Source organism: Sceloporus undulatus, chromosome 2 (assembly GCF_019175285.1).
Source record: "Sceloporus undulatus isolate JIND9_A2432 ecotype Alabama chromosome 2, SceUnd_v1.1, whole genome shotgun sequence".
NCBI lineage: Eukaryota > Metazoa > Chordata > Lepidosauria > Squamata > Phrynosomatidae > Sceloporus > Sceloporus undulatus.
This window is the reverse complement of record NC_056523.1, coordinates 123,454,234-123,481,334: the sequence shown is the minus strand read 5'-3', so window position 1 is coordinate 123,481,334 and position 27,101 is coordinate 123,454,234. Positions and strand designations below refer to the sequence as shown.

General features: G+C 42.3%; 1 protein-coding gene across 13 annotated transcripts in view; it reads left to right on the top strand.

Moving 5' to 3' along the window:
* CACNA1A (calcium voltage-gated channel subunit alpha1 A) overlaps window positions 1-27,101 on the top strand; it is a 461,089-nt gene that overhangs the window by 220,522 nt on the left and 213,466 nt on the right. For all 13 annotated transcript variants that reach the window (XM_042448340.1, XM_042448338.1, XM_042448344.1 and 10 more), the window contains exons 9-10: window positions 20,672-20,775; window positions 25,388-25,503. In XM_042448340.1, the coding sequence (XP_042304274.1) occupies window positions 20,672-20,775; window positions 25,388-25,503 (220 nt within the window). The remainder of the gene's footprint in view (window positions 1-20,671; window positions 20,776-25,387; window positions 25,504-27,101) is intronic.

Sequence of the window (27,101 nt, the reverse complement as noted above, 5' to 3'; positions counted from 1 at the left end):
TCCTTAATCATGGTGTACTACCCAGAAAATTATATATTTGTAATCGTTTTAACAATTTCACCATCTTGGTTAAAAAAAAAAGTTTCTCCCTTGGTTTACTGAGAATTAATTCCTGACAAATCTTTGATTGATGGATCACAACTCTTTTGGAGTTGAGCATCTCTGAAAGTAGTCATTTCCCCTAATTGTTGTAGCCAGCCAATTATATTAAAGGAGGTATCCACCATTGCATTTAATCTTTTCTAGTATTTCAAATAAAATAAACCCAGTCTAGCTATGATGGGAGGGAAGCCAAATTCAGCTCTGAGGAAAGCAAAAGGAATTCATGGGGAGAGATTTTAAATTGTTGTTGTTATGTGCCTTCAAGTCATTTTTGACTTAAGGTGGCCTTAAGACAAACCTAATACAGGGTTTAGTTGGCAAGATTTATTCAGAGCAGGTTTGCCTTTGCCTCCCTCTGAGCCTAAGAGAGTGTGACTTGTCCAAGGTCACTCAATGGGTTTCTATGGTCAGAGGGGGGATTTGAAACCTGTTGTAATTGCACGCCATCAAGTCACCATTTAGTTTTCTGAGATCTGTTACCATAACCCCTATTTCTAGAATTCAAAGATATAACAGTGTTAAGGGCCTGTTCCCAGTATGAAATAGAGTGAATTGCCAATCAGTGTAAATGAGCCTCATTCCCATTTGAAACTGGTTCCTGTCGCAATGTGATCAATTCCTGTCATGATGAAGCAAGGCAAAGGCAAAAAACCAGTTTTTCCAGAGAGTCGTTTCTATGCAGTTGTTTTAAGAAGAATCAATTCTGAAGCCAGTTCAATAAGTGGGAATGACAGATCAGAATCAATTCATTCTGGAGGGGAGGGACAAATGGCAGAGGGGTGCTTACCATTCCTCCTCAGTTTTTGACAGATCCACCATCCCCCCCCCCCCCCCCGCCCTCGTCAGTGCTGCCTTTGTACTTGTTGTGTGACTGATGGGTGCAGGTTTGTTTAGTTTTTAAATAAAATTAATAGACAATTCAATTCACTGATGTTGCAACTACTTGCAAAGGCAATCCAAGGGTGTAAGGGGTCTGGGAGGGACCCGTGGGGGTCTTCCTCCCCCTGCCATGCTTGGATCGGGCGATCCAAGGGTTGCAGGGTTCTGGATGGGACCCACTTACATCACTGATGATGCGCAGATGATTGACATGTATTTTAAAACGGTGCAAACTAGTGGGGATGACAATTGCACCAAAAAAGAAGTGATTACAGGAGGGTAATGAAAAGATCTGCTTTCATAGTCGGAATGAGGGACCTTTTATAAGCGATTTACCAACATGAAGCGAATGTGAATCGCACTCCGATTTAAATGTAAGTGGGAATGAGCCCTTAGTCTGTGGAATCAGTATGTAGGGAGATCTTGTAGTACCTTCGAGATTAATTGAAAGAAAGAAGTTGTCAGCATGAGCTTTTGTAGATTTAAGTCTACTTCCTCAGGTGCATTATTTCTAGATTTGTAGAGATTAATAACTTGTTGTTTTCCTCATAAAAGTATCCAAATCTGACCAAAAAAAATTTCATCCCAGTTTAGAAGGGAGAAAGTGTACAATCCCCTAGGGCAGGAGGAAATGTTTACATTTTTAAATTGTTTAAATTGATTTAAATGTACATACCCTGAGATTCTGTGATATAGGGTGGGATATACATATTTCAATAAATAAATAATAGGAATCCAACATTTATGTAGCTATATTGTTCACAGTGCAGTCTGCCCTCCCCATGCATGGGGCATCCGTTCTGGACACCATCACCACCACCACCCCACATATGGGGAAAAGAGCATATGCTCAAGCCCCATCGAAAATAATAGGGCATGTGCTCGCATCGGCATGGGTGCGCACACCATTACTTATGCCAGGGCTTGCCTTCCACATAAGCTCAAAACCGCAGAAGGCAAGGCCACCTATGGAGAGGGTTGATTGTATATGTTGAATAAGAGTGAGATCAAGATACAACTCTATTTTACTCCTTCTACAACTTAAATTGGTTTCATTTAAGCGCCAACAGTTACTTTTTATGGTGTTGTTATAATGAAGCAACCAGATTAACCATAATACACTCCTATCAATATTAATTCTACCCAGTTTTTGCCATATATTGTTTCTATTCACAGGGTCATAAACTGAGGCAAAGATTATAAAAGTCTCCATGTAGATATTTATTTGGGGTCAACACATATTTGTGACTAACATATTACTATTCAAAGCACGGATAGGAATAATGAGCCCCATCCAAGATGTTGCTGGACTGCAACTCTCTGCATTCCTCACTATTGGCTGTGCTGGCTAGGACTGGTGAGAGTTGCAGCCCAATGGCATCTAGAGGGCCACATGATTCCCACCCCTGTTTTCAAATGACAATTCTAAGGTCTTGTGACCCAAGAGGAAGACTCTTAGCGAGATGACACACACTCACTTGATGCTATTCTTTGGAACTTACCCTGTACCTGTATCAGTCCCAGGGAACATAAAGATCAGTGATACCAGAAACCAATGAGAGACTGAATGAGAGTAAAAGAGTTGCATTTGCTTTGTATCCTTCCCTTAGAGGACAAGGAAAGCTGCTCAGGAAAGGAGAGGCTGATGAATAAGTGAAAGAAGAGAATGTGCAAGAGGGCTTTTTCATGATACATTTAGCAAAGCAGTTGTCAAACATGGAATGTGAACTCAGCTTATTGTAGAGATACCAAAGTATTTGATCCTGTTCTAGTATGGTAGGAAAAACATGATCCCGAAATGAAGTATGGTAACATGAAACAGTCATTAACTAGGATTTTAGAGACAGCCATGCCACCACAGATTTATTCAAGATTGATGTAAAGAAATCTTTAGTTTTTTATGGATTTTTCAGGCTATGAGACCGTGTCCTAGAAGAGTTTATTCTCTATATAAATTCTTCTAGAACATGTCTTCATAGCCCAAAAAACCCACAAAAATCTATGGATTCCAGGCGTTAAAGCCTTAAAGAAGTCTTTGTTTATCTCTATCACAGGTTTCACCATTTTAGTCTATTGAGAATTGCTAACTTTAAAAGACCATGAGTCCATGAATCATCTCCACCCACCTGCACTTCAAATCATGGTAATATTTTTAAAACTGCCGAAGCACAGTATTTTTTTTAAAACTACATTCCTTCTTTATCTTATGTGGGTCAACAAATTAGAAGTCCTGGGTATTAAAAAAAGGAAGATAAATGTACATTAAATTATGCTCACAGTCCTACTTAAGTTGTGGATCTAGTTTGAACAACAGAACTGTGAAAAGCAGTATACATTTGGAGAAATAATTTCAGAGCTTGTATCGTCCTTCCTCTTCCACACTGTGAATGTGAGAAGGAGATTTCAGAAAGACTGTTGTTCATATATGGTGTGCATTTCGTGGGTTCTAATGAAAGTTTCATGCATTAGAAATTAGAACTACTGTATGCACTCATGCATCTGGGGAAGCAGACTGAAGTCTACAAAAGCTCATGTTGCCAATCTCTTTCTTTCAGTTAGTTTCAAGGGTACTACAAGATCTTTCTGCATACTGATTTTACAGATTAACATGGCTATATCTTTCAATTCTATATACATTCATGTATAAATCTAGACATTTTAGTAAAAAAATTGGCCCAAAAAACCTGGGTTGACATCCATGGTTCATTTATAATTAGCGGAGGCTGAATGAATAATTCTGAAGTTCAGTTGCAAGTGTAAATGAGTAGCTGTTGCTGCATAGATATAATGTATATGTGCTACTGATAGTGGTAATTCAAAGAAGCGGCAGAATTTGGGGGCTGGTTTTCTGTATGCATACTACTAATATATAATAATGTGTAATATCTGGGTATGAGATCACAACAGACCAGCAGCAGTAGTACCAGTCAGAGTCTTGGCTAATTAATCCCACAACAGATTGCACTTGGGAGATATCCCTGCACACCTTCAACCTGTAGAGATCTTAGCCAAGAGGTAGTCAATCCACTGGTCCATTTATTTCTGTGTCGTTTACACAAATAGGCATCAGATTTCTTAAGCTTAGGGGGGAGGAATCATATTTTCTTGACTGTAGTGCCAAGACGCTACCAGGCAGCATGGTTATCATCTTTGCTGGGTGAGGGAGGGACAGTCTGGGAATTGGACTCCAGAAAAGTAATTCTTCCTCACTCTGGTCTTTCCTAACTTTACTTAGAGATAGCAAAGATTAAATAACTGCGATATTATGCAGATAAAACATAGAATCCTAGAATCATAGAGTTGGAAAAGACTACAAGAGATTACAAGGGCCATCCAGTCCAACCCCATTCTGCCATGCTGTCAATCAAAGCATACCCAGCAGATAGCCATCCAGCTTCTGTTTAAAGATGCCCAAGGAGGGAGACTCCATCACTCTCTGAGGGAGTGTGTTCCACAGTCGAACAGCCCTTACTGTCAGGAAGTACCTCCTAATGTTGAGGTGGAATTGTTTTCCTGCAGCTTGCATGCATTGTTCCAGGTCATAGAATCATAGAGTTGGAAGAGACCACAAGGGCCATCCAGTCCAACATCCTGCCATGCAGGAAATCTCAATCAAATCATCCCCAACAGATGGCCACCAAGCCTCTGTTTAAAGACCTCTAAGGAAGGAGACTCCACTACACTCCGAGGGAGTGTGCTCCACTGTCAAACAGCCCTTACTGTCAGGAAGTTCCTCCTAATGTTTAGGTTGAATCTCTTTTCATGGAACTTGCATCCATTGTTCCAGGTCCAGCTCTCTGGGGCAGAAGAAAACAAGCTTGATCCTCAATATGACATCCCTTCAAATATTTAAACATCATATCACCTCTTAACCTTCTCTTCTCCAGGCTAAGCATGCCCAGCTCCCTAAATCATTCCTCATAGGGCATGGTTTCCATACCCTTCACCATTTTAGTCGCTCTCCTTTAGACATACTCCAGTTTCTCAACATCCTTTTTGAATTGCGGTGCCCAGAACTGGACACAGTATTCCAGGTGGGGCCTGACCAAAGCCGAATAGAGTGGCACTATTACTTCCCTTGATCAAGACACTATACTTCTATTGATGCAGCCTAAAACCACATTGGCCCTTTTAGCTGCTGCATCGCACTGACTCATGTTCAGCTACTTGGACTCCCAGATCCCTTTCACACGTAGTCTCATTCAGGCAGGTGTCACCCATCCTATGTCTGTTCTTTTCATTTTTCTGCCCTAAGTGCAGTACCTTACATTTCTCTGTGTTGAAATTCATTTTGTTAGCTTTGGCCCAGCTTTCTAATCTATTAAGTTCATTCTGAAGTTTGATCCTGTCATCAGGGGTATTAGCTACTCCACCTAATTTGGTGTCATCTGCATTGATAAGGATTCCCCCAATTCTGTCATCAAAGACATTGAAAAGATACTGAATAGCACTGGGCCCAGGACAGAGCCCTGTGGGACCCCACTGGTCACTTCTCTCCAGGATGCAAAGGTGCCATTGTTGAGCACCCTTTGAGTTCGGCCAGTCAACCAGTTACTAATCCATGTAATAGTTACCTTGTCTAACCGACATTCTACAAGCTTGTTTGCAAGAATGTCATGGGGAACCTTGTCAAAGGCTTTACTGAAATTAAGATATACTATATCCACAGCATTTCCTTCATTGAACAAGCTGGTAAGAGAGAGAGAGAGAGAGATCAGATTTGTCTGGTATGACATAATTTGCTGAAACCCATGTTGACTCTTTGTAATTATGGAATTGCTTTCTAGATGTTCACAGACTCTCTGTTTAATTATTTGCTCTAGAATCTTTCCTGGTATTAATGTCAGACTAACTGGATGATATTTGTTGGGATCCTCCCCCCCCCTTTTTTTATTTTTTTATTTTTTATTTTTTTTGAAGATGGGGACAACGTTTGCCCTCCTCCAGTCTGCTGGGATGTCTCCTGTTCTCCAGGAGTTCTCAAAGATTATTGCCAATGGCTCCAATATTACATTTGCCAGTTCTTTTAATACCCTTGGATGTAGTTCATCTGGTCCTGGAGACTTATATTCATTTAGATTAACCAGGTATTCCTGTACTATCTCTTTACTTATTCTGTGCTGAAATTTCCCTATTCTGTCCTCTGCTACATTATCCTCAGGTTGAGCACCCTTTTCCTATTCTGAGAAGACTGAAACAAATAAGATGTTAAGTAATTCTGCCTTGTTTCTGTTCTCTGGAAGAGTTTTGCCGTCCTCTTCACACAGTGGCCCTGCCATTTCCCTTTTGCTACAGACATACCCCCAAAAGCCCCTTTTATTGTTCTTAACCTCTCTACGAAGCCTGAGTACATTCTGTGCTTTAGCTTTTCTTACTTTACCCCTACACATGCCTGCTATTTCTTTGAATTCCTTTTTCGTGATTTCCCCCTTTTCCCACTTCTTATACATGTTCCATTTAAAACTTTGCTCAGTTGAAAGTTCCTTAGTCATCCATCCTGGTTTCTTGAGACACCTCCCATTTTTCTTCCTCATTGGAACTGTTTGAAATTGTGCCTTCAGTATCTCCCTTTTGAGAAACTCCCATCCATCCTGAACTCCCTTCTCTTTTAGTATTCCTGACCACAGGATCACCCCCAGTATTTCTCTGACTTTACTAAAATCAACTATCCTAAAGTCTAGAATGAGTGTCTGACTATGCCTGGTTTCTCCTTTCCACTGTTTAACAAACTCCAGGAGAACATTGTCACTCCCACCTAAGGATCGCACCACTTGCACCCCAATGACCAGGTCATCCCTGTTGGTTAGGATCAAATCTAAAATAGCTGACCCCCTTTTTGCCTCTTCCACTTTTTGGACCATGAAATTGTGTCTTTACTTATTCTGTGCTGTATTTCCCCTATTTTGTACCCTGCTCCATTTTCCTCAGGTTGAACACCCATTCTCTTTTGTGAGAAGACTGAAGCAAAGAAGATGTTGAGTAATTCTATCTTTTCTCTGTCCTCTGTTAGCATTTTGTTATCTTCTCTGCACAGTGGCCTTTCCATTTTCTTCTTCTTCCTTCTGCTACAATCATCCTCCCCCAGCCCTTTTTATTGTTCTTAATCTCTCAGCAAGCTTGAGTTCATTCTGCACTTTTGCTTTTCTGATTTTACTCCTACATGTGCTAGCTATTTGTTTGAATTCCTCTTTGGTGATTTCCCCATTTTTCCATTTCTTATACATGATCCATTTAAAACGTATCTCAGTTGAAAGTTCTTTAGTCATCCATCCTGGTTTCTTGAGACACCTTCCATTTTTCCTCCTCACTGGAACTGTTTGAAATTATGCCTTCAATATCTCCCTTTTGAGAAACTTCCATCTGCCCTGAACTCCCTTCTCTTTTAGTATTCCTGATCACGGGATCACCCCCAATATTTCCCTTTCCCAAACTCTAGTATATGTGTCTGACTATGGGGCTCGACAGACCGCGCTGAAGGGGTGGTGGGACACCGCCCCTTTCCTAGCCAGATTGCACTGCAGCCCCAATCCGGCCTTTCGAGGGTGCAAAAAGGTACTGCAAAAAGCTCCTTTTTGCACCCTTGAAAGGGGGCTATAGCCACAACGGTGCAGCTCTATGGCGTTCCTTCAGTGCTGCGTTGTATGGGCACAGCACCGGAGGAGCGTCATGATGCCACACATCATGTGGAGCAGCATGCAGTGTCATGGTGCCCTGGGGGTGGAGTCAGGGTGTGCATCATCTGGATGTGACCCCCTGACTCCGCTCCCAGGCCAGCCTTTCAGGCCAATCTATACAGGGCCTAAGCCTGGTTTCTCCTTTCCACTGTATAACAAACTCCAGGACATGGAATCATAGAATTGGAAGAGACCACAAGGGCCATCCAGTCCATCCACCTGCCATGCAGAAATTCTCAAGCAAAGTATTTAGAATTTTGAATTTTGATCCTGTCCTTTGGAGTATTAGCTATTTGTCCTAATTTTGTCACACTAACTGGATGATAATTGTTGGGATCCTCTTTTTTTCCCTTTTTGAAGATGGGGACAACATTTGCCCTCCTCCAGTCTGCTGGGACTTCTGTTCTCCAAGAGTTTGTAAAGATTATTGCCAATGGCTCTGAAATTATATTTGCCAGTTCTTGTAGTTCATCTGGTCCTGGAAACTTAAATTCATTTAGATTAACCAGGTATTCCTGTACTAACTCTTTACTCATTATGCGCTGCATTTCCCCTTTTGTGTCCTCTGCTCCATTTTGCTCAGTTTGAGTCTTTTGTGAGGAGACTGAGGCAAAGAAGGTGTTGAGTAATTCTGCCTTTTCTCTGTCCCCTCTTAGCATTTTACCATCTTCTCCATGCAGTGGCCCTACCATTTCCTCCTCCTTCTTTTTGCTGCAAACATAGCAAAAATAGCCCTCTAACACAGGTGGATGGAAGACTTTCTACAGTTGTTACTAAGTGGGGATTTCTCTGTAGACTCCAGGGTTTTGATTGGAGCATTTCATGGTTGTTTTTCCTCTCTTTTTTTGTATTATTCGTCCAATAAGTTAGGAAGAAGCTTTAGCTTTTCTGACTTTACACCTACATGTTTGCTATTTGTTTGAATAATCATTCCCACCAAAGGATCCCACCACTCGCACCCCATTAACTTGGTAATCCCTGTTGATTAGGATCAGATCTAAAGTAGTAGATCCTCTTTTTTCCTCTTCCACATTTTGTGCATTTGAGGCAAGTGAGGAATTTGATAGATCTTAGAGTTTGGCTGACTTTGACTTCCAGCAAATATCAGAATAGTTGAAGTTACCCATCACTGCTGCATCTCTCTTTTCTAAGTGTGTGGTCATCTCTTCTAGAAGGGCATCATTCAGTTTTTCAGTCTAACTTGGGGGTCTGATGGCGCAGTGGTTAAATGCCTGTAATGCAGCCACTCATTCACAAACCACAAGGTTGTGAATTCAATACCAGCCAGGGGCTCTGAGTCGACTCAACTTTGCATCTTTCTGAGGTCACTGAAATGAGTACCTAGCTTATTGGGGGAAATTAGCTTACACATTGTAAACCACTTAGGGAGTGCTTAAGTGCACTGATAAGCGGTATAGAAATTTTCTTGCTATTTTTAGTAGATTCCAACAATAACATCCCTGTTGTTTCCTTCCCCTTGAATTTTTATCCAGATGCTCTCCCCCTGGCTTCCAGGATTCAAGTCCTAAATGTCTTCACAGATGTAAACATCCCTGATATATAATGTCCTTTTTTCCTGTTTGGCTTATTTCTCTTTAAAAGGTTGTACCCCAATATTGCTACATTCCAGTTATGAGACTCATCCCACCAAGTTTCAGTGATGTCTATTATATCATATTTGCTTTGTTGTGTTAGGAGTTCAAATTCACCTTGTTTATTTCCCATGTGCTGTGCTCCCCACTAGCTGCTTCTATAAAGTTTTTTTCTCCCACTGTTGGATCCTTGCATTATTTGCCTTGTTCCCTCTATGACAGTTTTTTGACTATTATCTCCAGCCCTTCCAAAATACTGTCTCCCTCCCCCACATAACTCAGTTTAAAGCCCTCCTGATCAAATTTTTGAGACTATTGAAAAAAAACATTTCTGCCAACTGGCATGAGATGCAACCCATCTCTTGCCAAAAGTCTCCACTCATGGAACCGCAGCCCATGATCCAAGAATCCAAATCATTCTCGGCAGCACCATCTGCAGAGCCATGTCCTATTCCACAGAAATTAAACCTTTGCTGTTCTACAAGTTTGTCTCGTTTTTAAAATAGCCTTCCCTTTAAATGTTCCTGGTCTCTTGTGAATTTACATCTGATTTATGTATAGTTCAGTTTTGCCTAGAAAAGAAAGTCATGCTTGGCTACACACACACACACACACACACACACACAGAGAGAGAGAGAGAGTCCATTTTAACATTCCTATGCATGTGCTACTGAGCTGGGAACCCCAGTTAGGAAGGAGATTAATTTCTTATTTGTCTAAGAGCATTTTATAGAGCATGTGTAAAATTTAGACTTTTGAGTGTAACTTTGCTAGTGTGAAAAAGCAAGGCTGTGGTTCTGGTACAGTGTGTAGCTAATGGCTTTGGCTGTATGTGTTAGTTTAACTGACACATACAAGTATGTTTTTGCATGATTACAGAGATGCATACTGATATTATTTCATCTGTGAGAATCAAGCAGGGGTGAGAAAGCTGAAAAAAGGGGCATTGGGCATTTGACTACAAGTGTGTAAAAGAAGGACTGGATCTCTGGAACACAAATTTTGGGCCAAGTTCAATAGCCTGACTCTAGCAGATTTTTCTTTAACCTTAACTTCAAAAGCTGCAAGCAAGATTTGTTTCAATGTAAGTCTGTGAATGATGATGATGATGCCAAGAACTGAATGAATGTTGGCTGAATAAGGAAATTAGTAACGTTATGGAAATTGTTCGGCCAGGACAATATGAAAGGACACACCAATATAACCACAATTATCTGTTTATATTGCTGAAGTTCTCTTTTCCTTTATAAAGATAAAACAACTGAACTACAGTGGGCCCTTGGGTTTGGTTCCAGTACCCCCCATGGATACCAAAATCCATGGATACTCAAGCCCCATTAAATATAATGGCACATAAGATGGTGTCCCTTGCATAAAATGGCAAAATCAAGGTTTGCTTTTGAGAATTTGTACATTTTAAAATATTTTCAAACCACAGATGCTTGAATCCATGGATAAAAAAACCATGGATATGGGGGGAATGACTGTATTTTGTAAATGAAAGGAGAAGACAAGAAGCAAGTGGCAATGCAGGGGGAAAGTACACACTTTCAGTCCTTTACTTGGGAATTTTTTGAATTCAATATTTTTCTTCTCTCCCGGCTGCAAAACTCATTCTGCTGTATAGGTGAGATATTTGCACCTTTTCCAGAAGCAACTATATTGTGAAACTGAATAATAAATCCTCCTGGATCAGGGATGGGCAACTATGGAAGACTAGGGGGTCACATTAGCTCTCTAACAGTCCTTGGAGGGTCACATCTGCTCCTACCAAATTTATTTATTTATTTTTTAAAAAAAAGGTTTGCCCTCAAATGCCTCTAGAGGAAATAGGGGTATTTTCACCATGTTGTAAGTTTAAAAAAAAAAAAAAAGACCTGGGCCTAAGGTGGCCCAGAGAGCCTGCAAAATGTGGTGGAAATGCACCCAAAGCCCCCAATGGACATTTGGGAGCAAAGGAAATTGGCCCCTGGGGACCCCAGGGCTCCTCCAAATTCCCTCCACATTTGAGGCCTGCCAGAGCAAACAAAAATATTTTTTTTGGAAAATATTTTTTTGGGAAAACAGGAGGAGCTGGGGCCATGACCCCAAGGCTGCACCTTGCCCACCCCTGCTCTTGATAGAGGGGGTTTCCCAAGCAGCTACAGCTGAGGAGTATGTTGTGTAAAGAGCTCTCAAGCTGTCCCATGAACTAATCAAACTAATGTAGACGTCAGAGTTGCTTGGTGTCCTAGAACTCACTCTCTCTCTCTCTTTTTTCCCCATGACTCCCAAGAGAATTTGCAGCAGCAATACTACATGAGTCAGTGGCCATGAACCTGGGGGTGAGGATCTGCTTTACACCAGCTTTCTTGGCAAGATTCAGTCTTCCTGGAACAATGGAAATTAATTTCAGTGGATGAATTTGCTATGTTCCTCCATGTTTGTTTGCAAGCACTGAATATTTGACAGGTTTCACAGTGTGAGTGCTAAAGGCTTCAGGGGTCAGAAATGGGGAAATTAGTCAGAATTCACCTAAGGCAAGCCTATAGAGCTTTTGATTTATTGATTCCAGTGCTGCTCACCTGATATCTACACTAGTGCTTTTCAAACTATCTAATGTGGTAGATGAGATTTTCTTTTTTTACAAATATGCCAGGGATAGTACCAGGTTTGTACAATATTATTATCATGTTTGCATAGTTTCCTGGAAACTCCTGTGGACTGGCCATGGAAGGTATTTACAAATTGCTCTTAATGCTGTGTGGTAATTATTATTATTATTATTATTATTATTAAATATTAATTTATTTATAGCCCGCCTCTTCCATTTGAGGACTGAGGCTGGTAACAACAAAGTTTATACAATATACAACAATAAAAACAAAGAGCCCCACAAGACCCCAGCCCAACCCTCCCTCCCAACTATAAAATTAAACAATAAAACATGGTTAAAAATACATAACAATATGACAAAATTAATAAACAAACCACAAATAAGAAAAAAAATAAAAGGAGGGGAATTCAGTTGGTTCTGGACATTATCAATCGTGGAAGGCCTGCCAGAAGAGAAAGGTTTTTGTCACCTTTTTGAAAGCCTCAAGTTAGGATAATTGGCAAATCTCTCCCGGCAGGTCATTCCATGTTTTTGGAGCAGTGACAGAGAAGGACCTCCGGGAGGTCACTACCAGTCTAGTCTTTCTAGATTTTGAAAGGTTTTTCCCGGAGGATGGCAGTGTACGGGAAGGATTGTATGGTAGGAGGCGTTCCTTCATGTAGACTGGACCCAGGCCATGTAGGGCTTTATAGGTGATAACCAACACCTTGTACTGTGCCCGGAAGCTAATAGGCAGCCAATGTAATGATTTTAAAATAGGTGTAATATGGTCAAACTTGGATTTTCTGGTGACCAGTCTGGCTGCCATGTTTTGTATCAACTGGAGCTTCCAGACGTGGCATGAAGGTTGCCCCATGTAGAACGCATTGCAGTAATCAAGACGAGAGGTTACTAGAGCATGTATGACCGTTTCTAGGCCCTGCTGCTCCAGGTAGGGGCGCAACTGGCGTATCAGCCAAAGCTGATAACAGGCACTCCTGGCTGTTGCATCAATCTGAGAAGACAGTTGAAGCGACGAATCCAGGAGCCCCCTCAAGCTGCGGACACAGTCTTTCAGGGGAAGCGTGACCCCATCTAGAACTGGCGAACTTATCTCCATTTGTACTGGTACTGGTTTGTACTGGTACTGTTTGGTACTGGTTTTGAAGTTTTTAAAGAGTCTGTATGTAGTTTTTATTGTTTTTAATGCATTTGAATATTTTTGTTTTAACATGATTATTTAATTGTATATTTTATACTTCAGTTAACTTTTGTAGTGTTTTTAATCTGTTTTGTTTTAAAATATTGCTAACCACCTTGAGTCCCATTATTGGGAGGATGTGCGATATAAATCAATTTTGATAAACTTTGGCCTGAGACACACGGGCCGAAAGAGGAATGGAGGTGGCGATACTAGGGTTAGTGACTGCACACCAACCGCATGATCCTTAACCCTAGTACATGCTGGAGGCGTCCTGATGGTGGCCTCCCATCCACACGGGGCCCGCCATCTTTACGTAAGCAACATGCAGTGTCCGCAAGTAGCTGCACATCACTTATGTTGATGCACTTGTGACATCTGAACGGCGGCTCTAAAAGAACCCAGTTTTTCCGAGTTCTTTTTACTCCGGAGGGAAGCCATGCAGTTTGCCGGCTGCAGCATCCCTCCAGAGGGAAATAGGCCACCCGCAGTCTACCCTTTTGTGGAGGTCTGTCCCAGGCCTGTGTTTTGGCTGGTGTATCTAGAAATGCAGACATGGCATAGATCTAGGAATGAAGACACTGGCAGGCCCAGTATCTGACTGCTAGGCTGCAGTTGTCTTGATTGGATACTGGTTTCCAAGGCCTGGACTGGAAGACATGACAAGAGAGTTTTGTTTGAGATTTTTGTATTTCTGCTTAGAAATAATCACAGAGGATGTGAAATTATTCTTTCAGATACCAGTGTGGTTGATACGATATTTCTAGCACAACTGCATGTTCCTATGATTTTGCCAATGTTGTTAGAAATAAGTGGCAAAGGCTCTGGGCCTTCCTCCTAAAACAAGACCCCAAAAGATTAGATGTGGGGCAGCAGTTCTGACTGCTGATCAGTCTGGATGAATTAGCATCAAACTCTTCTGTCTGTACTTGTTGGAACTCCCAAGCTGGTACTCCCAGCCTTCAATAAAATCCATTTTAAGAATTAAAACAGCAATCCTACAGTGTCTTGAAAGAGTAAGATGCCTGTAAGGGAAATGGGAAGTGAAAAAGAGAGAGCCCTTTCAAATTATTGCATGATCTTTCTCAGCCTTGTTTGATTTCATAGCGTTATCTGAGGAGCCAAGCAATGGGAATATGAAGATCTTTTATAGTATATGTACACAAGTCATCTGGAACTATGGTATCTGCTCTGCAAAAAGCTTACTTCGGTGCACTTACTCCTGCTTTTTGCCATGAGCTAGGATATATACTAGTTAATCATGTGTGACATGTTTGGCCTTGATGAGTTCCTCATTCATTCTGAAATCACACTTCTGGTAAAATCTATTATGCCATTTTCCCATGAATTTTTGTCCCCCCCCCCAAAAAAAAAAAACCTCAGAAGCAGATTGTCCTTAGCCCTATTCTTAAAAATAAGCAGTATAAGCATATCAATAAATTAAATGTTTTAAAATCCGCATAAGAAGATTTTATGATCAAGCATTTACTACATCACATGCGCACAAACACTGATAACAAAAAACAAAAAACAAATTATATTCTTTATCCTCAATATGCTTTCAGTTATAACAGTAGGCAGTGGCCTTGTCAGTTGATACTGAGGTATGATGAAGTTGTAATTGAGTGTTATATGGTTTTCCATCCTTGCTGTGCACACTTACTTCAAAGTTTCTTTGGGTGTAGTGGGAACACTTACTTTTGATTAAACATCAGAGTGGAACACTTTACAGTGGCAATACATTCTGTCATTATGGGACAGACACTTGGGTCACCATTGTGCATGTTGCCATTGTCAAATACAATGTATGAATGATATTATCAAGAAGACACCCTGCATGAACATTTATTGTTCCAATTTATTTCTCATTCTACATATTATTCCAGTGGAATACAACTAAATATTTTCAAGGCCAAAAGGATTTGTGTTGGGCCTTGAAGCAGTGCACCTTTTTGTCAGAAGGGTGGTGGTGATGTGTGCCTTCAGGTCATTTCTGACTTGGGGCAACCCCAAGGTGAACCTACCACAGGATCTTCTTGGCATGTTTCTTCAAAGGGGGTTTGCCATTGCTATTCTCTGAGGCTGAGAGAGTGTGACTTGCCTAAGGTCACACAGTAGGTTTTTGTGGCTGAGCAGGGATTTGAACCCTGTTCTCCAGAGTCGTAGTCTAATGCTCAAACCATTATGCCATGCTGGCTCTGGGTGGAAGTGATATAGTTCTGCTTAAAGAAGAATGTCCACTGCAGTGCTGGATGGCCCTTGCTGCTTCAAAACTTCCCCACAGTGTTCTCAGATCACTTTCCCTGCACCTACCTTGTCCTCTTTTTCTCTACGTTTGTGAAGGTGCCCTGGATAACGAACTGGCACACATCTTTCATTTTCAACCTCACGGGAAAGGAAATTAGATTCTTTCTATCCAAAAAGGTTTCATTACTCTCCTGTGCCCTCCCCATATCCCACTCACATTTAGGTCTCCTACCAGCTATTTAAAAGCTGATGTGTCCCTTCTTTCACAAATAAGGGAAGAATGTATGATTATGCCTAAGAAAGTGAGCTATATTCATATTCTAATTCTTTGCTTCTGCATACAACCATATATCAAATAATGACTTTGCTGTTATCCTATTCTCTCCCTGCTCTGTGTCCCTCTACCTCCCGCCCTCCCATCACACACTGCACACCAATCTCTACCAATTAATATTTTTGTCTCAAGCATTCTCTCTATTGCTGTGTAATATCCTAATTTCCTAACATTTATACTACAGCGATATATAGAGAATATTGATACTGCAGGATACTAACATATATCTTCCTTTGAGATATGCAGATAACATAACCTGAAACCTCAACTCTGTAAAAGTGCTACAGGTTGAGTGCTACAGAATTCTTTTCCTGGAATTCTGAAATCTGAAATACTCCAAAAATCAAAACTTTTTTCATGGGTGGCTGAGATAGGGACACCTTTGCTTCTGGTGGTTCACCAAGCACAAACTTTGTTTCATTCACAAAAGTATGTTTTAAATATTGTGTTTAAAATTACTTTCAGACTATGTTTATTAAGTGTAACGTTGTTGTCAGCTGCCTTGGAGTTGACTTCGACTCATGATGATGTCATGAATGAGACACTTCCAAGCCCCTCTGTTCTCAGTCACTCTGCTTAGGTCCTGCAGGGCCATGATTTCCTTGAGTTTGTCCATCTGGTGCACAGTCTACCTCTTTTTCTACTGCCCTCCACCTTTTCTTTCTTTATTGTCTTTTCTAGTGAGTCCTGCCTTCTCATGATGTGTCTAAAGTATGACAGCCTAATTTAGTCATCTTGGCTTCCAGGGAAAGTTTAGCTTTGATCTGTGATGTTTGTCTTTTTGACTGTCCACAGAACCCTTGGCACTCTTCTCCAGCGCCACATTTCAAATTAATTGATTTTCTTTCTGTCGGTTTTTTCACTGTCCAGCTCTTACATCTGTACATGGTAATGGAAACTATGATGTTTTGGACAATCCTAACTTTGGTTTTCAGTTTTGTATCTTTGCACTTCAATGTCTTGTCTAGTTCTTTCATAGCTGCCCTTCCTAATCCTAGTCTTCTTCTGATTTCTGGACGGTAATGCCCATTCTGATCAGTGTTTGAGCCAAGGTGTGGGAAACCCCTAACTATTTCAATTTCCTTGCTGTCTAGATCAAATTTCTGTAATTTCTCTGCAGGCATTATTTTTGTTATATGACATATATGAAGCATAAATGAATTTCATGTTTCATTTCATGTTTAGACTTGGGTCCCATCTCAAGATATCTCATTATGTATATGTAAAAATTCCAAAAGTCCAAAGAAACCTGAAATCCAAAATACAAAAGTCCCAAGCATTTTGAATAAAAAAGACTCAACCTGTATATGGAAAAAGTCAGAACCTGCATTTTTAAGTGAAACTCCTGCCCAGCTGCTAGCTCAAATGTCTTTTAAAAGTGCAGGAGATTCTAATCATGGATCTCCCACAAAAAAGTTCTGGTTTCACCTGAAAGGAAATATGTAGTCAGGGTACACATAGATTCATCATCTCTCTAAATCCACAGATTAGTTTAATATAAAGACAGGCACAAAATAGGTAGTTGAAGGCTATCACACAATAAATCATTTGTTATTTATTTATTTATTTATGGTATTTATACCCCGCCCTACAGCCCTAAAAGCTATCAGAGCGACTTACAATTATTATTTTTAATTAGACGGTTTCCTGCCCTCAGGCTTTTAACAGCAGGGTTGTCAACTAGCTAGCATCTAACAATTTTGCCTCCCTTTCAGCTTTATAGCTCAGTGATTTAAACCAAGACTGAGATCAGAGACTTATTTTTAATCCCAGAACAAGTAATTTTGTAGACAGTAGAAGAGTAGTTTATAGCAAATAGGTGAAGTTCAGTTTCATTAAGAAACCATGACATTTAAATGGCAAAATGGGGGGAAAGGGTATGTATAACTTCAGAACAGCAGTCCTTGAGATAATAGTATCTGGACCTTGATGATATAAACAAGCCCAGAATGTAATTTTCAGGTTTCTCTCTTTGGCTCACCTGCACAATCTTTTAACTTCTCAGCCTCACTGCTACTCACCTACTGGAATTATGGGGATCATAACTGAACCCTTGTCCTGGTGTTTGGATGGATAAACAGAGTAATAAGTATAATAAACATCTGAATACACTTTAAGCCTCACTGTTTTTATAGTCATCCATCTCTGAGAATTCCAATGTAAGTGGAAACTCTGTGTGGCTTGGATTATCCTTCCTCCTGCCATGAGCTGACAACAGTGCCATTTTAGGAGGGAGAGAATGTTGTCTGATATAGGTGCCTCTCAGGTAGTTGCAGAGTTGTTTGTATACTAAGTCACCTGGTAGCTCAGCAGACTTGATGGCTGGGGTTCACCAGCTGTCACATTGCACAAGATCTTTTTGTTCCTCAACCTATATTTAGAAGAGAGAAATGGGGACAAGGAGTTGTTAGTGGCTCACGTACCTGCAATCCATACAAAGCTCATTCTTCTAGTCCCTTCTAGCCATGGCAGAATAGCCAGGCTTCACAAAAGGGTTCACTCCATTAGCACATTCCTTGGGGCAAACCTGTGACCCGCTGCTAATGTTGGCTTTCAAGGCACAGAGGAGAGGCAGACTACTTCTGCTTGACAAATATCTACATAGAGGCAAAGCATGGTTAGAAATTCAGCACAGAAGACATTTCATGCAAGGACATGGAGCAGAAAACAAGTGTTCTCTGTTGATGATGTTGGTGGGGCAGAAGTAGATAAAGAAGTCTCATTCTCTACCTTTGTCTTTAGGAGAATAACTGGAGAAGGATTTGCTATGATCCAAGGTTCCTGGTTCTGATAATATAAGAATTAGAACAAAAAGTACAAAAGCCAAGAATTCGAGGTTCATGTTCTAATTGCTAGAAGAAAGTATGATCTAAACACAGTGGTCCCCAAACTGTGCCCTTTAAGAGATTTTGGACTTCAGCTCCCAGAAGCCTCAGCCATGTTGGCCAATAGTCTGGGATTCCGAGAGCTGAAGTCCAAAATCCCTTAAAGAGCACAATTTTGGGACCACTTGTCTAACATAATAGCCTAAGTACCCTAAAGTCACCAGTTCGTGACTGATCTTGTAAGCTAAGCAGAGTTAGCTTTGGTTAGTACTTGGATGGGAGATGGCCAAAGAATACTAGGTGCTGTAGGCTATATATTCAGGAATTGGTAAACCACCACTTGAGTATTCCTTGCCTAAGTAAACCCTATGAAATTCCTGGAGTCACCACGGGTTGATAGGTGACTTGAAGGTACATGAGTGGGTAGGTAGGTGTGAGTGGGTGGGTGGGTGTGTTACAAAGGATTACCAGTTCAGCTTTGGTGAACCTATGTTTCAAGTCTGTGTTTTATAGATCACATGGTAAATTTCAATCTGATAGAAGCTGCACATGTATGCAGTAATAGGAATCAGTTTACATAATGTCTTTTTTCTGTGTTGTAAATATACATGAAATACCACTGCCCAGTTTTCAAATGGAAATAGAGCAATGGCTCTAAAAACCCAAAGCCTTGCAGTTTCCCCCCTGAAAACAGACTCAGCTTTACATTGAATCAGATTGCTGAATCAATTGTCCATGTCATTCTCTACTATCTATTCTGATCAACAGCTGTTGGGATTTGGGACTTTCCAGATGTAAAGTATGTGCTGTCCTTGAGCTATGTACTCTGCCTTAGCTCAGTTTTAATTCTGAGCATTGTGTAGCTGGTTTAGGGAAGACCTCTCTCTGTCCTGAGTCCTTTAAGAGTTGACAGAACAGATCCAAATCAACCCTCAGTTTATTTCATTTTAGTGTGGTTGTATGAATCCCTTATATTATGCTCATAAGTAAATCCATACAAGAAAATGGAGTTGCACACCATCAGTTCAGTTTCTGTGGAATTAATCACTAAGGAGAAATTTCAGTTCTTACTGCTTGTTTCTGTTCATCTAAAGAATCTTTTTTCCAAACATCTGTAATAGCAATTTTTGTGCTCTTTCCCCACAGAGAATGCTGTGGATGTAGTGTATCTTGATTTCCGTAAGGGCTTTGAGAAGGTCCCTCATGATATTCTTGCAAAAAAGCTTATAAAATGTGGGCTAGACATTGCTATTGTTAGGTAGATCTATAGTTGCTTGACCAATTGAACCCAAAGGGTGCTCACCAATGGCCTCTCTTCATTTTGGAGAGATGCAGCAAGTGGGGTGCCACAGGATTCTGTCCTAGGTCCAGTACTGTTCAACATCTTTGTCAGTGACTTGGATGATGGAATAGAGGCCATGCTTATCAAATGAGACCAAATTGGGAGGGAACAGGATCAAAATTCAAAATGATCTTAACAGATTAGGGAGTTGGGTTAAAACTACAGGGAGAAATGTAAGGTATTACACTTAGGCAGAAAAAAATGAAATGCACAGATATAGGATGGGTGACACCTGGCTTGACACCAATGCATGCAAAAGGGATCTGAGAGTCTTAGTAGACCACAAACTGAACATTAGTCAAAAGTGTGATCAGCAGCTAAAAATGCCAATGTGATCCTAGGCTACATCAATAGAAGTGTAGTGTCTAGACTCTGTTCTGCTTTGGTCAGACCTCATCTGGAATAATGTGTCCAATTCTGGAAGGGTTGGAATAGGGGACAGTCTATTTTGTAGTCCAAAGAGTCTTCTGTTCTCATGAAAGGGATTCCTGTACCTGAAAACATAGGAGGCACAGCAGTATGTTTTCCTTGAGGTATAGATTTGGTTTAGGAGCTGGAAGTTACTATTGTCTTTTGAAGTAAAGGATCAAGATGTGAATAGTTGATTTCTTCCACTCTACAAGTGCCAGTGGAAAGGGTTGGTTTCTCCTACTTTTTCATGGTATCAGCAGATAGCATACCAGTAGATAAGTGGAAGAGCAAACTGGTTGGCTGGTGGTTGGCTGGCTGACTCTCAGATAGGTTGTTTGCACGTGTCCATTCCTGAGCTAGCTTATTGTGAAGCTAGTGTCAAAATCCTTACTTTAAGGTCTATTTGGAGTAAGTTAATGCTTGCCATGTAAAATACACTTCATGACTTTGGCATCCTATGATTTCATCCTCTCTATCTTCTTCCTACAGAGCAATGATGCCTCAGGGAGTGCTTGGAATTGGCTATATTTCATCCCCCTCATCATCATTGGATCCTTTTTTATGCTCAACCTTGTCCTGGGGGTGCTTTCTGGGTAAGTATCTAGCATATGCATCCTAAACAGAGGCTAACAAACAAAGCATGCATCTGTTGTTTGCTGTTTTACCCCCCAAAAGTGATGTTTCTTAGCAGTTGCAAACCATGACTTCTGGATTCATTCCTGCTTTTATTTTTTGTATACTCAGTAAGGGACTTCATTTACACAGAATAAGAAGCCTCAGTGTTGTCTGATTCTGTTTCTCTGGAGAAAGACAGGTTGCTTATCTGTAACTGTAGTTCTTCGAGTGGTCATCTGCGAATCCACACAAATGAGTTATTCTGCACCTGCGCAATAATTTCAGATCCTACTGGAATCACTAGGGAAGACTTTTTGGTGGTAGTTCCACCCACCCTCTGTATAGGCTCGGTGTCTTCCTGCCCTTTCTCTGTTCAAACAGTCCACCAAAACAGCAGACAAGGAAGAAAGTGCAAGACACGACAGAGGGGAGGATGGGCGGGATTTGTGTGGATTCGCAGATGACCACTTGAAGAACTACAGTTACAGGAAAGAACCCTGTCCTTCTTCTTCATGGTCTCTGCTAATCACACAAATGGGTTAGACTGACAAGCTGAATGTCACCCAGAGGAGGGCATGTCCTGGCAACAAATACAGCTATTAAACCAGAAAAACAGTGTGAGTTTGTGTCATTAACAGTTGTCAACTAACCTCAGTGAATTGTAGAAAGAAGCACATCTCTGCCAAAGGCTGCCTCATGGCGGTGACTGGTATCAAGTCTGTAATGCTTGATAAAGGTGAGTGTTTGTGACCAGACTGCAGCCTTACAAATGTCCTCCAAGGGGATGCTGGACAAGAAGGCAGAGGAAGTGGCTACCTGGTTGAATGGGCTCAAATTCGAGCAGGGGAAGTCTTCCCAAGAAGTTCGTAACAAAGTGGAGGTCACCCACTTGGAGAAACGTTGAGGGGTAACAGGCAATCCTCATTTAGGGACAGAGTAACAGACGAAAAGCTGTCAAGAATGCCTCGAGACCAAAGTCCTATTGAGGTAGAAAGCCAAAGCCTGTCTGACATCGAGAGAGTGCAGTCGACACTTGGTGTCGGTGGACGGGTTTGGGGCACGCATTGGGAGAACAATGTCTTGGTTGAGATGGAAGATAGAAACTATCTTTGGCAGAAAGGAAATGTCCAGTCTAAGGACAACCTTATTCTTAAAAAATTTGAGGTAGGGAGAGTCAGTACGGAGGGCACAGATTTCACTGACCTGGCGTGCAGAGATCAGTGCGACCAGAAATGCTATCTTCCAGGTGAGGAGCCTAAGGTTACAGGGAGCGAGAGGTTCGAAGGGAGCTGTAGACAGGTTGAAGGTCCCAAGGTGGAGCCAGGGCGGCAGTTGGGGGCTTGAGATTGTTGAGACCCTTGAAAAATTTCTTTATTGGAGGGTTGACAAAAAAGAGGGGTGGCCAGAAAACAAAGCGGGCACAATTGCCGTGAGGTAGCATCTGAAGGAGGAGATGGAGGGGCCGGACCTGGAGAGGAAGTTGAGACTCAAGGACAATGGGGACATCAATCTCCAAGGAGAATAGGCCCCTGTCAGTCAGGAAGGGGAAAAAATTGTTCCACTTGAGGAAGTAGGAACACTGAGTGGAAGGCTTATGGGAGGCCAAGATTACTTTGCTAACCGGAGCTGAGAGACAATTCAAGGCAGAATCCTCCAAGCCACGAGATGGAGAGTCTTGATGTCCACGTGATGATCCTGACCGTTGTGGAGGATCAGAAGGTTGGGACGGAGAGGCAAAGGCCAAAACTGGGTTTTGGAGATGTGTAGGAGCGAGCCACAGTTGTCTTGGCCACCAAGGGGTGACAAGGATCGCATTCAAGTGGTCTGTTCGGGGCTTGGATGTCACCTTTATGATGAGAGGGAAGGGAGGAAATGCATAGACCATTTTGTCCAACCAGTGGAAGAGGAAGGCGTCTCCCAATGACTGGTCAGATGGAGTCCTGGAGCAGAACTGACTGCATTGGAAGTTCAGGTGGGAGGCAAACAAGTTGATGTCCGGAGTTCCCCAGAGGGAGAACAAATGATGTATGACGTGAGGATTGAGTTGCCACTCATGACAGGAGTCTGGAGCTCTGTTGAGTCTGTCTGCAAGTTCGTTCTCCTCACGAGGTAGATGGCTTGTAGAACGATGTGCCTGGGGACAGAGATCGAGGAGGGTGGAAGATCTGGTGCCTCCTTGTTTGTTGATGTCATATATCACCATCGTATTGTCAGTGAGGAGCAAGACCACCTGGTTTTGAAGCAAGGTTTCAAAAGACTTCAGGGCCTTCCGGACCACTAACATTTTGAGGGCATTGATATTGTAGCGGTGCTCTGCTGGAGACCATCTTCCGTTGACAGATTGGTTGTTGCAGTGGGCTCCCCTTCCGGTGGTGGAAGCATCTGTAATGAGCGTGACCTGAGGCTGGGGAGGCAGGAAGGCCATGCCCACACAGGCGTTCCATGGGACGAGCCACCAAAGGAGGGAGCAAGCCACCAGCCTCGGGATGGTGATCCATTTCTGTGGATGGTCATAGGCTGGATTGAAGACGGAGAGAAACCAGGATTGGAAGGGGCGCATATGGAGCCGGGCCCACGTAGTGATGTTTGTTGTGGGTGCCATGTGTCCCAGCGCTACTTAAGCTGTTTTCGCCCTGATGCCTCTGGAAGCGAGGCAGCACTGAATTGAAGACTTGAGGTTCATGAATCTTTTGTGGGGAAGATATACTCTCTACACCATTTAACATGGCATCTATGAATTGCATTATTTGGGTGAGACAGAGAGTGGATTTTTCTGGGTTGACCATGAATCCCAAGGCTTGAAGGAGAGAGAGAGCATAGCTGAAGTGTTCGGAGAGCATGTGTCTGTTTGGAGCAACGAACAACCAATCGTCGAAGGGTGGAAAGATGAAGATGTTCTGCTGGCGAAGGAATGCTGCCATGACTGCCGTGCACTTGGTGAACATCCTCGGAGCCGTGGAAAGTCCAAAAGGCAAAACATGGTAGCGAAAGGAGTCGGGACCGACAGAAAAGGCAAGGAGATTTCGGTGGTCTCCTTGGATGCTGATGTGTAAATAAGTGTCCCAAAGGTCCAAAGTGGAGAACTAATCTTTGTCCTGTAATAGGGGCAAGATGGAAGCGAGAGTTATCATATGGAAACGCTTATAACGGATGAAAGAGTTCAAAAGATGCAGGTCCAGAATGGGGCGGAGGCCTCCGTTAGGTTTGGAGACAATGAAATATCTGGAGAAAAAGCAGTCTCGGATTTGAGAAGGGAGCACAGGCTCAATTGCCCCTTTGGTGCAAAGAGAGCACACTTTGTCAAGAAGGGTGTCTAAAGGGGGAGTGGACACAGTGTTACCCGTTGGGGGAAGATGTTGAAGCTCAAAGGCATAGCCCCTCCAGACAATTTTGAGCACCCAAGAGTCAGAGGTAATGGTGGCCCAAGAGTGGTAAAAATGGGCCAGGTGTTCCCCAATGGGGGTAACGGGACGAAGTGCACTGGAAAACTTCAGAAGCACCATTTGCCTTGGTCAGCATCCTTCTTTTGGAAGGGCTGCTTATATTTGGATTTTGACTGGCATTTTCCCGAGGATGAGGATTGTTGTTGGGAGGGAAAGTGCTGTTGTTGGAAATCAGAAGGCTGATTGGGCCTACCCTGGTTGGGGGATAGGAAGGTCTTTGCCATCCAGAATGGTGTTGGTATGGGTGAGGAGACTGTGGAGTCGTCGAAGAGGACATATCATATTTACATGCAGTGTTCCTCATTTTGTTTTTGAAGTCCAGCTTCTCACTGGTGTCCTTATGGAAAAGTTCCAAAGCATCAAAGGGGAGCTCTTCAATGGCCAGTCTGACCTGGAGTGTCAGGTCAGACAACCTCAGCCAGGCATGGCGACGGAGGGCAACAGCGAAAGTGAAAGTGAAGGAAGGAGTGAATTCCAAGCGAGATTCCCTGTGCTGCTCATGCAGCAGACAAAAGGAACTGAGAAAGGATGGGAAGACACCGAACCTCTATAGAGGATGGGCAGAGCTACTTCCAAAAAGTCTTCCCTAGTGATTCCAGTAGGATCTGAAATTGCTGCGCAGGCACAGAATAACCCTTTTGTGTGATTCTCAGAGACCGCAAAGAAGAAGGGAATGTGCAGGAGAACCCTGACTGATTGCTTTTGCTTTATGCATGAGCAGATAAATAAATCTAGGATCTTTCTTCCATACTTTGTTTATTGTGAACTTGACAGTCCGGTTTATCTGTCCTTCAGCAAACCAGAAAAATATTCTACTGTTTGTTTTCTGGTTTTATTCTTCCCTGGTTTCTTGGGGGAGAGTCAAACCAGATTGCCAGTTTCAAATGTCACAGAAAACAATGTTGGTTTACCTGTTTCCATTTGCAGCAGGAGCAATCTGTTAGCATGCATCCACATGTTGCCTTCATCAAACCAATAAACCTGAATTCTGTAGAAATCCTGGTTATTGTTACATCTGAATACATCCACTGTGTGAACCTCTACCTGATCCATGACTTGGCTTTTCTTTCTTGCGATCAAGACAGTGTAATATAGAGCCTTGTCTGTCCTTGTTTTGTGTGTGTGTGTGTGTGTGTTTTATCTATAGGGAATTTGCCAAAGAAAGAGAGCGGGTAGAGAATCGCCGAGCATTTTTGAAGCTGAGAAGGCAGCAGCAGATTGAACGTGAGCTCAATGGCTACATGGAGTGGATCTCAAAAGCAGGCAAGTCCTTTTCTGTGTCTTATGATCTATCTGTCTTCTTCTGCTCTTTGTTGCCTTTCCCTATCTTTTCTGTTGAAATCTGAGGAGATTGCTACATGCAGGTTTTAAACTGTAATTAGACCCAAAAAATGCAGTTTGGGCAATTTTTATTGCATGACAATGCCTCTGACCCATAGCTGCAGTATTCCCCAAATGTGATTAAGACATCCCTTTTGACTGCTCAGTCATGCATGTCCTTGCTGTTAGAATCCATATGCATGGTTCTGTCATGCTGGCATGATGATATGATGATATTAGGGGATGAAGATATTAGGGCATGGTGATATGGGGATTTAACATGGTATAGTATGTTGGCTATTGAGAAGGGGATATCAATTATGTTAAATCCAAGCCTAGGACACAAACAGGAGGGGCAGATGGCCAGCGATGGAAAGGAGTTGTAGTTTTATGACTCCAATCATCCTGCTATGGATCTGAGCTGTGAAACAGGGATGATCTTCTTCCTGAAGGGAGATGAAATGCTAACACAGAAGGGGAAGATGATGAGGGGAATGCAGTAATGGAGGACTGGCACTGGGAGGAAGCCTAGCAAAACCTGCTGAGCTACAAGGGGGAGGACGAGAAGTTCCAAAGGCCAACAACCACCCAGCGCAGGGAGTGGCCCCAGGAAAGGAGAATGTCAGGCTGGGATGCTGCAGTGGTGAACCCAATAAATGTGAATCCCCAAGATGAGGAGGACTGGGACATTGAGCAGCAACAGGAACCAGCAGAGGAGCGATCTGTGGGACCACCTGACTGAGGTAGCAGACGTACTAGTGAGGATTGCGGTGGGACAACCGGCCCACAGAGTGACAAGGAATGCTGAGAGACAATTGACTGATGGCACGGGAGGAACCCCAATGGGACGAATAGCCTATGGTGGACCAGGGGCACCAGCATGGGCCCTGCAACCTCAGGGGGCTACCCAACCCAGAGCAGGGGAAAGGGTTCCACAGAGCTCTGTGATGGCCTCGGCCCCGATCCACCGCTTCCAGAATCCAGAGGTCTCCTTCTCTCCTCCTTTGCCTCCTCTCCCTCTAGCTATTCCTAAGCAGGCTGATTGCCTTTGTTTTATTTATTTATATTTTTTTTTCTTAAAAAAAACTCTTTAAATCACAGTAGCACAGTTCTGGAATTGCATGAAAAAGTTTTTTACATTCTTTAAAAGGCATACTGGGTAGGATATAGGGATAGGGAGGCAGGATTAAGGGCTAGTTAGGAAGATAGCATCAGCTGCCCCAGTCATGCAATTGCAAAGATATGTGATAATGGCTATTATAATGTTTGCATTGACAAACACAATTGTGGTGAGAACAGGGCTTGTGTAGTCCTGTCCTGAATGAAAGGTTTTTTTACCCTCTAATTTGAGTGTCACAGTATTTGTATTCTGCATTGGTTTCCATCACTATAAACAAATGCTGCACTACGAAGTGTGAAAGATTATGTCCTAGGCTAATTAGAGCTGTGTAGGGTTGTTGTCATTCTGTTAAGTTTTACTTCTGTTTGTGTCAATCTAGAAAACATATTCATAAAAACCCCTCCCCCAAAACGACTCAGTG